Source organism: Canis lupus, chromosome 22 (assembly GCF_048164855.1).
Source record: "Canis lupus baileyi chromosome 22, mCanLup2.hap1, whole genome shotgun sequence".
Classification (NCBI taxonomy): domain Eukaryota; kingdom Metazoa; phylum Chordata; class Mammalia; order Carnivora; family Canidae; genus Canis; species Canis lupus.
Genome location: NC_132859.1, coordinates 13,378,297 through 13,395,377, shown reverse-complemented (window position 1 = coordinate 13,395,377; position 17,081 = coordinate 13,378,297). Strand labels below are relative to the sequence as shown.

The 17,081-nt window shown below is 37.2% G+C and overlaps 1 protein-coding gene and 1 long non-coding RNA gene across 28 annotated transcripts in view; one reads left to right on the top strand and one right to left on the bottom strand.

Annotated features, from left to right (window-relative positions):
* The window catches only part of SLC9A9 (solute carrier family 9 member A9), a 655,912-nt gene that overhangs the window by 348,854 nt on the left and 289,977 nt on the right, over nucleotides 1-17,081 (bottom strand). For all 11 annotated transcript variants that reach the window (XM_072792384.1, XM_072792386.1, XM_072792387.1 and 8 more), the window contains one exon: nucleotides 14,903-15,008. In XM_072792384.1, coding sequence (XP_072648485.1) covers nucleotides 14,903-15,008 — 106 coding nt within the window. The remainder of the gene's footprint in view (nucleotides 1-14,902; nucleotides 15,009-17,081) is intronic.
* Nucleotides 1-17,081, top strand: part of LOC140613899 (uncharacterized) — a 70,485-nt gene that overhangs the window by 35,051 nt on the left and 18,353 nt on the right. For 2 of the 17 annotated variants that reach the window (XR_012014810.1, XR_012014806.1), the window contains exons 7-8: nucleotides 7,414-7,543; nucleotides 8,062-8,250. The exons of 14 other annotated variants lie outside the window; for them this stretch is intronic. This is a non-coding gene — a long non-coding RNA (uncharacterized lncRNA). Of the gene's footprint in view, nucleotides 1-7,413; nucleotides 7,544-8,061; nucleotides 8,251-11,980; nucleotides 12,088-17,081 lie in introns of those variants that run through there. One more of the 17 variants, XR_012014814.1, reaches the window with a different exon arrangement.

Sequence of the window (17,081 nt, the reverse complement as noted above, 5' to 3'; positions counted from 1 at the left end):
CAAATTGGGCAGAGCTCAGTAGTTTCAGCTCATTTCAGCTGCACCTGGTATTATCAGCTGGGACAAGTGGAATGGGGTTGGGCAGTCAGCCCCAAGGACAGATCATCCACCTGTCTGGGAAGTCTTGCTGGCTATCATTCCCTTCCCAGGTAGTAGTACTCTCCACAGACCAGCTTGACCATCTCATAGCAAGGTGGCTGGGTTCCAAGAGGGAATGTCCCTAGGGACAGGAAATGGAAGCTGCTGGTTTCTTAAAGGCCTGGGTTTGGAAACTGGCACAGCATCTCTACCTCTGTCTTCTGTGGATCCAAGGGAAAGGGAACATAGACTTCATCTCTCCATGAAAGGAATGTCAAAGAATTTGGGGGCCATGTTTTAAAACGCCTGAAGCATCTGTCACCAAATCTGTTTCCTTTCTCCTGGGAATACATCCTTTCACAGTCCATGGCATTCAAATTGAGGTGGCATAGAGAAAAGACCCATAAGTTGCAGACAAATTATGTTTTGATTTGGAAATTGCTACCCTCACCCCCCAATGTAAATAGCCTTTGCAGTGTCCTAGCTAGAAAACTAGAATGTTGGTCAGCGCGATTTCTACTCATCTTTCATTTTGAAAGGTCAGACTATTTCCCCCATTTCTCCCTTGGCCCGCTTACCTGATCTTATCTGTTCTCTAAACAACGGAATTGGCTGATCCTTTCAGTAAGTGATCTGCTGTCAAGTCTGAGAGAAACCAACTTGGCTTGGCATATTTCCATTTCTGGTTCAAGATTTCACATTATTGACAGTAATACTTCATACTTAAATCTTTCATAGTTTATGGTTTGGAACGGTGGCTATTTCCATTTCATGGACTATTAAAAGTTTCTATTTTTCAATGTTTTTCATAATTTTAATTTGTTTTGAGGCTAGGGAAATAATTTACCCTGATGTCTTAAGCAGAAGCTCCATATGAACTTTAGAATCATCCTAAAAATATCTGTTGGGATTTTAGGAGGGAGATTATACTGAATGCATAGATTACTTTGTGGGAGAGTTGACTACTTTACAATCTTGAATCTCCCCATCCTATTTCACAGCAGGTCCCCCCCTTTATTGAGGTGGTCTTTTTTTGTCCTTTACTAAAGTTATTATCTTCTCAGATATCTTGTATATTTATTACTTAGGGCTATTCTAATGATTTTAGATTTTAAAATGCTAATGGGAACAAAATAATGTTCCCATTACATTTTATCATCAGTTGTTGTTAAAGTCCAGGAAAGCTATTGATTTTTGTGTTGATCTTCTGTGCCGCCAAATTTCTGAGCTCTCTAATATTTCCCCACTTGAGTCTCTTTTATTTTTGTGAAGATCTATTTGTTCATTTGTGAGAGAGAGAGAGAAAGAGAGAGAGGGAGGGAAGGGGCAGAGGGAGAGAATATCCAAGCCCACTTCTGAGCACAGAGCCTGCAATGCAGGGTTCGATCCCATGAGTCATAAGATCAAGCCCTGAGCCAAAACCAAAAGTAGGACACATAACCCAGGTTATGAGCAACCCAGGTGCTCCAAGTCTCTTATATTTTTAAGTAAATAATCATGCTTATCATATCATATATCATTTTTTGTATTGTAATTTTAGTTTGATTTTTATATTTTTAATTCCTATGATTTTACTTTTTTAAGTTTTAACTCATCCCTGTTTTATGGATATAAATAGTCTTTTGTATCCATCTTAGTAAATAATTAACATGTTTTAGGCTTTGGTTTCCTGCAGTTTTGTTTCCTTAGAACATTGGTCTTATCTCTTTTCAAATCTATGTTTTCAGCACAATCTCACTTCTAAATTCCTAATAGATTTATATATTTTTCTATTTTAAAATTTTTAAAAAATATATGTAGAGAGAGCACAAGTGGTGGAGAGGGAGAAACAGGCTGCTCATTGGTCAGGGAGCCTGATGTGGGGCTCAATCCCAGGACCCTGGGATCATGACCTGAGCAAAAGACAGACACCCCACTGACTGAGCACCCAGGCACGCTAGTGTAGTATATATATATATATATATATATATATATATATATATATATATATATACTAAAGCTGCTCTCTTTATGAAATTAGAAAACAGACTGAAGAGGGTGACTGGTTTACTCAATGGTATAAAATTAGTAAAGGACAGAGCCATCATCTAGACTTCCAGACCAGCCTTAACTTCTTCATGAAAAAATAAAACATACTATCCACACATGAGGTATGTTCTAGATTAAATTTTTTCCACCAAAACATTTACCAGAATTACTAATAAAAAGAAAATTGAATATATATATGTATATATATTTCTACTTTTCTTATAAATATGCTAATGAAAAGGCTAAAAGTAGACTGCTATAAGAAAAGGACAATGCCTAAAAATCTAAATGGTCAACAGTTACATAATTAAGAATTCACTCACTTAGAAGATATTCTGATGTCCATAAAAACAAAGTAGGCAGGTGGAGATGGGGTTAAAGATAAAAAAAGATAAATTTCCAAACATATTAGGGTTAAACTTTAAGTAGTTTGACCATTTAACTGCCATTCCGGTAGTAAGCTATTTAGCACAGGCTTCAGAATTTGACTTCCATATACCTAATTTGAATTACACACCTTTAGAAGAATCAGATTTAACTAGATTATGATTCTGACACCACAGAATGATGTTAGAAAGTATGTAGTCTGGCTTTTATCTGTTTAATTTCACTGGCACTCATTCCACTATCTTTTGCAATGAGAGACTAACTGCTAACCCACGAAGAACAAACTAAATGGCAAAAAAAATGTCTTCCTTTTCCCTTCAGCAGTGCCTGTCATTCCGGCAATGAAAAAAAAAAGTGATGTATTTGAGGACCTCTGGGTCAGGAAAATTGATAAGAGCTCCCAACTTCTTTCTCATAAACAACCAATATTTTAAAGCTATTAACACAGGAGCTGGGCATTCAAAGACAGTTCATTTATCATCCAATAGCTGGCAAGGGTGTCAGGCCTTGCAGTCAGGCTCTGAAAAATGGGCCCTGAGTTCACCCTCTATAGCTGAACAGCTGCTCCTTCCCAAAGTTTTAATCAGATTCCCTGAGCATTACATGCCCCAGTAAGGGAGAGCTCACATAAAACTTGCAATAAGCCTGCTATGTAAATTCATTATGGAGCCCAAGTAATATAAACAGATTATATTCTTCAGGCCAAGAGAGCACTTTTAATTTAGACCAAAATAATGATGGCATATTGATTTGGGCCCCCCTTTTTTTCCCCTGGAAAAGTTTTTTAGGAAAAAAATCAGAATTGATCACCTGAAATAAAAGGCATGGTCTTAGTTGTTTGGAATAAAGTCAGGTTTAAACACATTGGAGAGAAAATATACCTTAGGACCAAAAAAATCTTAACCCAGAGCTCCTAAAACTATAAAGTTTTATCTTTTTGTTTACATACACTTCACTTCAGTCCCTTAGGTGAGAGCCATAGGTTTCTTCAGACACTAAAGGAAGTTATGACCTCCTCTTCAAAAGTTTAATGTGTAGTGTTTTAGATCATTTTATTAATAGAAGCCAGTTTAACAACCTTAAATCTACTCTCACTTGAGGCTAAAGTCATAATCAGTTCTTCTTATAGATGGGCCTGATATCTAGTTATGAACTTTTCCCTGTCACTAGGCCACTGTCTTGGGAATGTATGCTACTGGTCACAACATAGAGAAGAGAGAATCACTATTAACCCCCCTCCCACCAGATAGTAAAGGATATTAGGATAAAGACAAATAGCATTTATGTATAGTGGCAAAAATACAATGTATCAATCAGAAGAAGGATTGATTAGTCATGGAAGATCTAGAAGAATCACAGAATCAAACACTGCAAGTGACCATTCCAGCTCTATGTAAAGAGGAGAAAACAAATTTTAGTTATTCTAACATACTATGGTAGTTTTAAGTTATCCTAAATGTTTGTATGGATTTGGGGGTGGATGCCAAGCATTTCAAAATTTCAAGGTCTATCAGAAAAAAATATCTTTTCTGGGAAGGATGCAGATAAACAACTGAGTCATCAATCTGTCAGTCACCTGTCCCCATGCTCACCAGACAACCCTCTGGATATTATTGGCCTTAATGTGCAAGTTTGCCTATAGGAAAGACTGCTTTTATCACATGATCTTTGGGTTACTTGAGATTCTAGTGAAGGTAGTTTCCTGTGGTGAATTAATAAAGTAGATGCTGATTATGATTCTGTTTTCTAAGTAGCTTGACTATGGAAAGAAAATGAGCTGATCATGCCAGCATCTATATTCTGGTCATTGGGGCAGTCATTTTTTGGTGTTTATTATGTCAGCACCCTGGTGTCTACTTCTGCCTCAGATGTACCTTGCTTAGTATAAGTCACTTTCTTACTACATGGCTGGTCATTCCTGGACTCAGACTAGAGAACATAACTAAGCCTTTCAATGTAGGAAGCTAAAATTTCAAACCGACGCTAAAATGATTAAGGAACTACCTATAGCTTAGTGACAAAATATAGCAGGAGCCAGAAATAACTTTTCAACTGTCTCTCAAAACTGATTTGTTGCCTAGAACATCAGTTCAAAGTTACTTGTAGCACATAAAGGACAATTTTTAAGATATCTGCATCTTACAGCAAATCAACAACTGGTATGGCACAAAATGTCCCCAGCTGTCCACTCATGGAGGTAACCTCTTTCAAGGAATTGGAGAGAACTGAACAGCTTGCTTCCTAGCATAGATTATAAATCTGACAATGAGAGAACATGAGGTAAACAGAATAGAGAGTAAGAGAAACTAGGAAGACAATGGGGAAGATGAAAGATAGCCTCGAGAGAGAATATGAGGAGTTCCACAACTGGAAACACTATAGCTACAAAGGCCAGAGCCTAAAATCTCAAAGAAAATGGAAGGACCCCAGGGAAGATACTTTACCAGCTTCCTAAAATATAGGAATCCTTCGCACAGTTTGAAATTATTGAAGACTACAACTGATTTCAACATATGAATTGATTTCAACATTTCTCATCCAAATTGAAATCTGTTGTCAGCATCTCCGGCACCATTTTGAGAAACATTTTGAAGAACATGGCTACTTGAGTGAAAATTGGATTATGTTCCTAAACAGGTCTTTTGCCATCTCCACTTTCTCTATATAACACCATTTCTCCCTCCCTATCATTTAGTGTCCACTGTCTTTGAATATTATAGAGGATAATAGAGTGTTTGTTCACCTTATTTTACCCTTCTCCTAATAATCATTATTATTATTGTCACAATCATTCCTTATTAAATTTATGATTGTTTCAACTTTTTTGCTCACCACTCCTTGTCTCCCACTTCTTTGTAGTTCAGTTCCTATTTCTATTACTGATTATTGATGAGTGGTAAGTTCTGTCTACCTGAAAATATCTTTTTATCATTCTTACCCTTGAATGATATTTCAGTTGAGTTTAGAATTTAGGTTTTTGGTTTTTTCCCTTGGTAGTTGTACATATTATTCTACTGTCCTCTAGTAGCTATTATCATAAGTGAGAAAATCGATGTCATCTAAGTTTTCCACTGTAAGGATGCATCTTTCCTCTCTGTTTGCTTTTAAAATTTCCACTTAGTCTTTGATGATCTCATGTTTCACTGCAACATGTTTCTGTGTGAATTAGTTTTAATTTATCCAACTCTGTATATAATGTGATGTTTCAATTTCTTCAATTTTGAAAAATTATTACCCACTACCTTATTAAATATTGTCACAAATTGATTCTCTTTAGTGTCTCCTTCTGAACTTATTGCTATATTCTGAAATGTTTCATGCTATCCTCCATGTCTCTTAGCCAACTTTTTATATTTTTTTAATCTGTACTACATTCTGGGTCATTGGCCAACTTTATCTTCTAGGTCACCAGCTGGATTCAGTATGACATTTTTCTCAATCAGCTTTTAAAGCCAATATCTGCATTTTTCTTTTTGAAAAGTTCTTATTTAGTATTCTTTCCTATTTTCCTTGCTTTTCCATTTATCTCTTCAGTCATTTTTAATATGTCCATTTTATAATTGTTCTCAGATTTTTGTAATTTTTGTTTAGTGGTTTGGGGTCCTTGTTACGATTTACTTTTTTGTTTATCTCGTGGCTTTTCTTCATGGTGGATTCTTTTCCCTTCGTGGCCTGTAAACTTTTACTATGAGCTCATTTTCAGGAAAAATTGTGCTATTTTTCTGTGGGATTTCCATGTGCCTGGATTAAGAAAGTTTCATTTCAGAGCAGTTCAGCATATTAGGAAATAAGGAAAGAGAAATGAGGCTGGGGCAGGCATTTCAATAGTACTGAAAACTTTTATATTAATTTATTGGCTTCTGATTCCTCTCACAAGTGCACAGACCAGGGATTTTGATTCAAATTTCACATAGATGGCAAGTTTTCTCACTATTCCTTAAGGCTGGTGAATGGAGTCTATGTGACTGAGGGAGCACTTTGGACTCCAGGCTTTATTCAAAAAGGTTTGACTAAAAAATTAATTAATTAATTAATTATTTTTAAAAAGGTTTGATTTCTATAACTTCACATGGAAATAGAACTGCAGCTCCAACATACAAAATCCTATGGCCACTGACAGTGGTAGCTTCCCACAGTAAGTGATTTCTCTCTTGTTTCCTACACCTGGGGAATTTCTTTTTCCTCAAAATCAATTCTACATTTAGAAAGGAATTTTTGCGTTTTTAAACAAAGCATTTCTTTCAGTTTATAATGGCATATGGCCTATCTGTTTCATTTTAATCCACCATGTTCTGAATATTTTATTATCATGAAATACCATAGTTCTGTTCTGGGATGCCCATTATATTTGCCCTCCAGTCATTTTTTTCTAATTATAGATTCCATGCCATTGGCCCCCCCAGGAATAGGGAAATGATTCAGATATGGCCAGTCATCATGTTTAATTCTCTTAAAATACAATGTGATTGGCCTAGGGGTGATCTTCTGATCTGAGCACAGCCAATCCAGAGCAGAGACCCGGAGTCCTTCCTGTGTCTGACATGCAAATAGTGGGAGTATGAAGTGTAATTTTGAGCTAGAACAAGATAAGCCTGGAGATGCCATTAGCCACTCTCTTCGGCTTGTTACAGTAAGTCATGTATCTGTACTAGGAAAGAGTGAGGCTAGCACTAAGAGGAAATCAGAACCAAATAAGGAAAAGGAAAGAATAGTCAATAGAAAAGAAAAAATAGACACGTTTGAATCCCTGAGTCCTGGCTTGCCCAGAGTTAGCCCAGACCCTGCTAAAGAGGCCAATGAATTCTTTTTGCCTATGCTAATTTGAATTGGGTTTTTGTCACATCTGACTGATATGCCAATAAAGTACAATGGAATTAAGATAAGAAAGTATCAATATGTGTGTTTGTTTATTTTTGGTAGGTCAATTTGTCATGCATGGCTTAACATGGAGCGAAGGAAGTTCTAAGTCATGAGGCTGAGATCTGGAGAAGCAGTGAGTGAAGATCAGATCTAATCTGAGAGACAAGGAACAGTCACAGGATAAACCAAGGTCACTTCCCAGTAATCTGAACAGGGATATTAAGAGCTAGCATAGGGAGATGCCAGAGTCAGAGCCCGGAAACAGGAACCAGGGATCAGGAATAAGAAAAAACAAACAGCCAGGGGAGCAGGCAGGGGTGTGGGCAGCAAGCCCTGGGCATTCTGACTAAAGCTGGAGGTCAGCTGAGCTCTGCCTTCCAGCCACTTAAAGATGCCAGGACGCCTACCCATTCCTGCTAGGTGATGCCACCTGGTGTCCAAAAAATGAAGTTGGCATGGAATTGACTGCCCAGACAAGCAAGAAGGGCTGTAACATTTTTATTTTAAATTATATGTCATAGCAGTATCTAGACAGGCATCAAAATAAATGCGTTTCATGCTGATGATCAGTTTCCAAGGCAAATATCAAAGTGAATTACCTTCAGAAAGATGTGTCAAGATATAAGAAACTTATTTTTAAGTTAAGCAGATTCATGAGGAATAAGTTTTCTGGTTGTAATAACACTTTTGGTTTATTCTCATCAAAAGGAGACACTTTCGTATCACCTCTGTGTTTACAACTATGGGTCAAATGGGAGAGGAAGTTGAGCTAATGAGATAACTAACAAGCTTTTAAAAATATTTGGAAGAAGCAGTAAGAGGAATATGAAACATCCATGCTCTGGAATAGATTTTAATGAGAGGATTAGTAAAATGCCTCTCCCTTCATCTGAAAAGGTATACTAACTCATTCCTTCAGTAATTATTTAAGAACCTTCCAAGTAATTAGCTGTGTGTTGTGGGGGATGCAGAAGGGTAGAACTTGTCTTCAAGGAGCTTGTAATCTATTTAGAGATGATGGCACCAAGAGAAATAATGAATTTTCTTAGTGATATTTGTTTATAGTCAACCCTACACAGCTACTTTTTTTTGATTTTTAGAGCAAGGTTTGTGCACACATTAAATTAAATAGCTAGAAGCTATTGTTCACCTATTTTAGTGAGGACAGAGGTGGGTGACTGTACCTATTCATCTATATCATCAATGCTCAGTGCAAAGTCTAGCACATATAGATCCTCAGTACATTTTTGTTGAATGAATGGATGATAGATGTCTTGAGTTTCCCTAGTCACATGGTTCTTTGAGTCTCATAGCCATCCCATTTGCTTCCATGCTAAATTTTGCTTAAGATGCATGGAATATAAAAAGTGTGGTCTTTCAAAATGTCACTCACTCTAACTGCCAGGCATTCATCGGTATATTTTAAATGACATATTCTGGTAAGAACCTCTAAGCAACCTAACACTCTTATTTTAAAAAAGAAAATTAGTGCTCCATTTTTCCCTTCCTTTTTGATGATCTACATTGAATTTCCTTAGAAGCATTTTCTTAATAGGGAACAAAGGCATCTAGTGTGTATTTATTGTCATCCAGGAGCCAGCTGTTTAATGGGATTCTTATTTTATCTCTAAGAAAATCTAGAGGCATTTGTACACTGTGGAACTCTTTCACAAGTAGGTGTTTCAGTACAATACTGGCAATATTTCTGTTTTGCAAATAAATGGGCAAGAACACTCAACATCCTCTTTCTGCTCTTTCATGGGTAGAAAAGAATTTTAGACTTAAATCTTTATAGAATCTGTATTTATTTCTTTTAAAGATTTATTTATTTAATTTAACAGGTTGGGGGGAGAGAGGGAGAGATTGAGAGAGAGAGAGAGAGAGAGAGAGAGAATTTTCAAGCAGATTCCCCCTGAGTGCAGAGCCCACTGCAGGGCTCAATCTCACAACCCTGAGATCATAATCTCAGCCAAAATCGAGAGTCAGATGCTTAACCGACTGAGTGATCAGGCGTCCCTAGAGTCTATATCTGAATGAAGATTGCCTATTATTAAGTATGTTTATGAGGGATTCTTTGGATGGGAGTGGATCATAAGTAGCTTAATCTATTTCCAATAAATATACATATAAGCCAAAAGAAGAAAATGAAAATCACCTAAAACCCCACCTAACATGTTGATTTTAAATATAGATTATGGTTATAATATGTTATATATACACTCATAGATACAAATTTGGCTGTGATTTTTAGGTCTTACTGTGTATATCATTTTAAAATGTCTTACTTTCTTTAAAAATATATTGTGAATATCTTTTCACATCAATGCATTTTCCTCTATCACTTTTCAAATGACTGCATAAAGATTACCTATTAATATATTATAATTTACTCAACCAACTAGTAACTTATGTACAACTTCTTGCTCAAATCAATGCATTCATCTATATGGAGAAACAGGCCCTTAATTACTTCTTAGGATAAATTTCTAGACATGAAAGAGGTAGATCAGAGAATGAACAATGATTCTTAACAAATAATGGCAATTGCCTTTGTCAAATCCTATTGCTTTTCTCTTCCACCAAGAATGTAGAAGGGTTCCCACTTCCTCAAACTCCAATTTAAAAAAAACAAACAAACTACAATTTACCCCAAGTATCATTGTTCTTTCATGAGTTCTGAAGATTTGAAGATATTCTCATCAAAAAATAATACTGTTATTGGTTTAATTTATTTCATTTCATTACTAGTGAAACTGATCTTATTTAGCAGTGTTATTGGCCATCTATGTTTCTTCTGTTCATTACCTACTTAAATACTTTGCCCATTTTTCTATTATGTTTACCTTTTCTTTATCGGTCTTTGATAACAACAGTAATATCAGCAGCTAATATCTAACGTGTATTAAGTGTTATGAGCCAGTTCTGGGTATTTTATGTTTAATCTTGCCTAATGAGGTGAGTGCTTTCACCAGCACTGTTTTATAAACAAGGCATCTAGGCATAGAGAAGTTAAGTAGTTTACCTAAGGTAACATAACTAGTAAATTTGTTATATTAAGGAGATTAACAATTCATCCTGCACATTACAAAGACCATCAACCTATCAACATGTGGTTGAAAGTGCTTTCATTGGTTTATCCTCCAACATTTAATTTTATTTGTGGTGACTCTTGCCTGCAAGGATTAGCTGGACTCTATTGCCCTCAAATAAATTGGCTTTTCTTTTCTGTTTCTGCTTTTGGTATCCTGATCACCTAAAAAATATAAATATTCACCTAAGAATATTTATTCTTTAAATAAAAGAATATTTTAAATAAATTTAAATATTTTAAATACATTCAAGTAGTATAAAACATTATAAAACAGTTAAATTACATTTTCTCCTTTATATGAATCCGAGTTCTATAAAGCAAAGTATTTCCTTTAACTCTTTATGTTTTTAGTTCTTCTAATGGTTGTCCTAGAACTCTAAATAATATGGATAAACCTCTATTTCTTGATTTATCAACTCCACACGATATATATTGATTTACTATTATGAAAGATGTGACATTTTAGTTAACTTATCCCTTCCTTTCCCTCTCCCCTTCTCCAACTAACTCCCGTGAGTAACATCAATTTTGATTGTGAGTGCCTTTATAACTTTATGTAATATACTTCAACCTCTATTTCTTGATTTATCAACTTTAGACAGTACGCCTTAACTAAGTGCTTCATTCTTAATGGGGGAAATCACATGTGAAAATGGTTATTCTCTATATTCCTTGGATCATAAAATGCCGTATTTATGAAAGAATGCTCCACTAGAAGCAAGTCTATCCTTAGTCATTTTAATGAAAGCAAAGGGATCTGTGTAAGTAGAATGAAAGATATTGATATAAATGGTTATATAAATTATACATATCTTTATACGGCATAGATTACATAGATTATAGAGATTTTAGAGTCTTTCCAAATATATTGCTTTATTTATTGCTCAGAATAATTTTTTAATGGATATAGAACAACTATTCTCACATTTCATAGATACAGAAACAAGCCTGGAGAGTTTATAGCCATATACAGTCACTGTCGTGTTCTTCTAGGTTTGGTTTTGTTTCTGTCCAACATCCACTTCTTCTTTTTGGTGGCAATATTACTCTAAGCAATAATCCTACCTTTCCCCAGTCTTAGTTTATGTGCTTCCAAGAGAAAATGGGTATAGTCTTAAACTCATGAAGTGTGCTACTTAGAGCTGAGCCAATAAATGCAGGACATTTATTTCCCTGGCCACACTGGGTCTGAAGAGACATCCCAATCTATAAAGTGTATTAAGATTTGGATTGGGAATAATGGGACAAGGACTCTTGCTCTATTCTCCTGAAGAAAGTTTCAGCCCTCAGAGTTGCTGGCAGCCAACCTGTGACCAGGTAAAGAAACTAACTTTGAAGAAACTGAGGAAAAAAAAAATAAGAGTCCTGCTCTTTGCTGGATCCTTTGCTGCCATTTTTATTCCTTTATTCAGTCACATCAGCCAACACAAATTCCCTTTTTGCTTACTCCAGTTTGGGTTGGTTTCCTGTCAACTGGAATAACTGCACCGTTAATTAGTAGTAATCCTGACACCAGCTCTTTTTACTTCAATCTAGGGCTTTTTGTAGTCTACCATGCTGCCTCTGAAAGTAATGTCTTTGTTTGGGATTCAGAAACACACATCCTTTAAGACCTCTTCAGTATATCTTTTGCTTTCCTTTATAACCTATTAAACAATCTTTAGAAATGCACAACCATCATGTGGAATTCATTCATTTATGAACCAATTCACATTCTCCATGTTTGGGCATGACATTCCCTACATACTTAAAATGACAGTATGAGTCAGAAAGAGACAGGCTAATTTCAACATTCTTTGTTAAATAAAGTTTCTGGATCATTTTAAGCCATAGGGACACCATCCACCACCGGCTGCTGTGTACAATAGTTGTGCTCATCAAATTTGAATCTTGAGAGAATATCCAAGTAGATGCCCCACTAAGCGCAGAGCCTAACGTTGGGTTCCATCCCTCAATCCATGAGATCATGACTTGGACTTAAACTAGGAGTCAGACACTTAACAAGAGTCAGACGCTTAATCAACTGAGCCACCCAGGCACCCCTCATTTGTTCTTTTAATATGCATTTCAAGCATATAGACTCTGTCTTCAAAAAGTTACTATCTCACAAAAGGCAAATATAAGTGTGAACCCAAGATTGCCCTGCTATGCTGGATGGGAACTGATGGAGGTTCATGCTAGGCTGAAGTAGGGGCTTGTGGTTCCTCAAAGAGACTGAGGTAAGTGGTAAAGGACTTAATTTGACAGAAACAAAAGTTGGGGAAGAGGGAACTGTGTGTGTGTGCAAAGGTATAAGTTATTACCAGGCAGAGAGTTGTGTCAGGGTGCTATGCACAGTTAAATGTGAAGGAAGAAAAAAGTGAAGAGCCAAATATTTGAACTTCTGGTCTGAAAGTCATGCACAACTTTTAAATAGGGCTTTTCCAAGGGAGCAAGAAGGTAGTTGGAAGAGAGAGTCTGGAGATGGTGCATTAAAAGGAGAGCAAATGTGTGTGTGTGAGAGTAGATTTATAAAAAGAGATCATCATATGTGCTGTACACAAAGTTTAAAAAGCACATAAGCAAGTGAGCAAGTGAAGAGTATGACATGGTGGAAAATTGCACAGGGCGGAGGATGTGGCCAGCAACAGATGGCTCTGGTGGACGAACAGTCCAGACCCAGGATGGTGCAGGCACACACTACTCAGGAGAGCTCAGGAAGAAGCCAGTGGGGTCCAGGTGCACCAGGTAGACTAAAGAGCCTGCAGATTTGAATGTGTAGAAGTTCCCATGTCACGTATTCCTAACTTAGTTTTCTTTTACTTTAAAGGTAGAACTCTTTGGGGTCACTCAGTGTGACACCTCAATTGCCAAATCTGGGAACTATAAGATTTTGGCTAGAATGGCAGGGGTCTTGCCCAGTAAGGAAGAGATCTGGCCATGGTGGGAAACACTTTTTAAGACATGCAACCCATGGGTACATGAGAGAAAAGGCCCTGCCATAATAACCATGTATTTACTTGAGGAGAGAATAGACTGCTTCAAATGCCCCCAGGGCTGGTGTACAACAGCAACAGCAACAGCAACAGCATTCATCCTTGGAGTCTGCATTTTTAGTGGGAACTACTATGAACGATGGTGCTGGAAGTGGAAAAGGCCAAACTCTCGCTTGGTTGTAGCTGTGTTACTCTTTCTCAAGCTCATTTGTGCTTTCGTGGTTTCATTTTGCTTGGCCTTTTACAACTTGGCAGGCCAGGAAGCAAAAATGAGGGACTCAGCAGATTTAAATTTTTTTTTACTCCAAATGTTCCTTTGATACGACTATTTCCTAGACAGAGATTCCTGATGTCCTAATTAATTGTTCTCGGTGTTTCTTTAAAAGCATCCTTTAGTATCCATGAATCTGCCATGGCTTTTGCCCTCAATTTGAAGTCACTGATATTTTCCTTTAATGCTGGAAAGGCACTTCTCAGGCCAGGTGAAATACGAGTTTATTTGAAGACCTTGCTTAAAAGTTGCTGAGTTCAGTGGCAACTCTGGGTGGCAGCCTTAGGAAATGTCATCAGGCAGATGAAGAGTAGTGCTGCACTGCTGTTTCCTACTCCTCTCTGTGAGATCTGACTTTTAAAAATCTTTTGTTACTGCACAATACATTTTCAAATGCATTTGAGGTAATTAACACCCGGAATGGAGTCCTGTTGTCACATTTAATTATCAGATAGCTATTTTCTTTTGGGGTATTTGACAGTTGCCCAAAATGTTGGTCTTAATCTAAAACGAAGAAGAGACCTCTGACATAATGAAAGCCACCGAAGCAGCATTTATTAAATATAAATGGCAAGTATCTAAAGGAGAGGTGAGGAAAGAGCACTAGTTCCCATCTTGAAAGGAAAATTCTTCCAGGATCAAGAGAAAATTATGTTAGCGCTTAGCTGAAGCTCCATTAGTTTCACATGTCATATGCGGATTTAAAGATGTGTGTGTTCCTATAACACATTACAACTGGACTGAGAAATTAAGAGCATTCTGACTCTCAGGTTCTATCTCCAATTTGTCAAACTTACTATAAATACAATGGTTAGCATTAGTCCATTATCTGGAAAATGGCTTGTCGAAAGAAAAAAATGAAATGATGTTGATTTGAAATGAGGGAAGCTCATTTATGTGCATTTTAGGAAGTCTAAGTAAATCAGCTAAATCTATGCACCTGAGGAAAAAAAAGAGTTTACCCTCTGGGTAGTATCTTATAACAGGTTGGAAACATGAAACTCATTAATAGTGTTAGAAGTTAGGTACCTAATGAATTATACTCATTATTAGAGATTGTCTATGGTAGCAATTCTTAAAAACTAGAAATTGCCACATCTCTGTGACATAAGAGAAAAGGTACTTTAAAGCTACTGGGAATCATCACCAACTGGAAGGACGCATATTTTATTCATGTGGTCAGAAAAACAGAGGCCAAGTTCTGGTACTTACTATGTGAGGACAATGGCCACTGCATCATTCAACACACTCTCCCCAAACAGGAGTGTGTATAAGTCGAGGTCCACGTGCAGTTCATGGAAAATGGCCAGTACTGTCACTAGGAGGAAACACACAAATATGCAGTTAGCTGAAACACAGCAATGGATTTGTCCTTGGTTGTGGTCACCTCTAAAAAGGATTCATTAAATGCTCATCTTCTCAAATCTATCCACTGTATCCACACTGGATGTTTATTTTTAAAAAATTATGATGAGTCACCATTCCCTTGCTTACAGATTTCTCTAGGCTTCCCAGATAAAGTTTGAGCTCCTTGGTACAAGTCTTCTATAGTTTGCACCCTGTTTACCTTCCAGAATCTCCCCCTGTGTCCTCAGCTCGCCCTTTACTGCCTGCCTCATGTCACACTGAACTTGCCATAATTTCCCCAAATCACCCAAATCAGGTACTTTCTAAATTAACTTTGCATTTTGGTTCTCTTTACCAGAGCAGCAATTTCTTTCCCATCCATGAACTACCGTTCTCCCCACTCCTTAAATACACACACACACACACACACACACACACCTTCTTGCTCCCTCCAAACCCATTCTTCAAGAGTCAGAAACCTCTCAAGTGTCCCCCAGGACCCCAATTCCTCAGCAGAAATCTGGCTCAATCTTTTTTGATCCCCATATTTGAATCAAATCACAGAACTTATCACAGAAGTCACTGTGAGCTCCCTAGGGACAGGGTGCATCTTTGTAACACAAAGTACTTAGGCAAATGCACAATAAGTGATTGATGCATGAATGACAGAGTGAATGAATACATTAATGAATGAGTGTTGTTACATGGCCTACTCCTGTGACGGGAGAGGTAGCGCAGCACCTGGTCTCATTCTCTCTTGAGGTTATGCTCAACTACAAACATGAACCCTGTGTTCCTAAGAGCAGGACCTAAGGACTTGTTTCTGGCAGCCTGCTGCATGGCTCCTATATGCACACATATTGTATGGAGCCTCTGAGTAGACATTAGGACAGTAAATAATCACACACTGATTATATGTGTTCATCAGAACCATTCAGTGTCTTGATACTTGAAACAGTTATGCAGAGTATGAACAGCAATCATTAGGAAAATGATCCATTGAAAAGAGGATGATTGAGAATGATACTGATGGTAGGTTTTCAGTTCTGTTCTTTCCTTTCCTACTTCATGGACTGTGAAGTTAGTAACCACATTGTATAAAAGAATAGCACTATGGGGAACAAAAGCTGAGTTGGAAGGTTTTGTAAGTTGAGTCAAGAAGTTTGGCACTTGTTCTGCTGCAGTGGGGAGCCACGGAAGAATTTTAATCAGAAGAGTGACAATTTGATTTTAGTTTTGGAAATAAAGCACAGGCAGCAGGGCAGAGGGCAGAATGAACATGTGGCAAGAGGCTTTCCCGAAAGTTCTTCCAATGAATGAGCTAGAAAGAGTCCTAGATGCAGACTCACCAACTCCTGGAAATCCTGCTTCACCCAGAACATCCACCATCCTGGGTTCTGATAGGTCAATGGCCACAGTACTTTGTACTTCACTTATTCATGGATTCTTATCTTTCCCACGTGTCAGTAGCCCTTAGGACAAGGCTACGATATAGCAAGCCTTTAATGAGTGAATAAATAAAAGGTAATGTCAGAGAGGACATAGTAAAAGAGACTATATGTCCAAGATATTTGGGATGGAGAATTGATGAGACTTGGTATTTGAAAGGCAGCAAAGGGTGACTCTGGGTTTCAATCCTAGACAATTAGTGGATGGGCTGCTGCAAACGAGAAATTAGTTTGTAGACAGGGGAATCTAGTAAGTTTGGTTTTGGACATGTTGACTTAAATAGGTGGAATTTCAAGTGGGAATTTCAATAAGAAAGCTGGAAATAAAAGGTTGGAACTGTCCAGAGTTAAGGCAGAAGAAAAAATTGGGGGGTTATAAGCATATAGATGAAACGCAAAGCCACAGGAATGGCTGAGCATCTGGGCAAAGTATATAAGTAAAGAAGAGAGTCCATAAGAGATTTTTAGAGGGCTGAATGGAGAAAAAGAAGCATGAAAAACACATGTGGTATATTTGCCAAACCTGACCCTAAACATGAACAAGTCAGCTGGAAACTACATCCATCATGAATTTCTGTAGACAGATTTTTATTTAC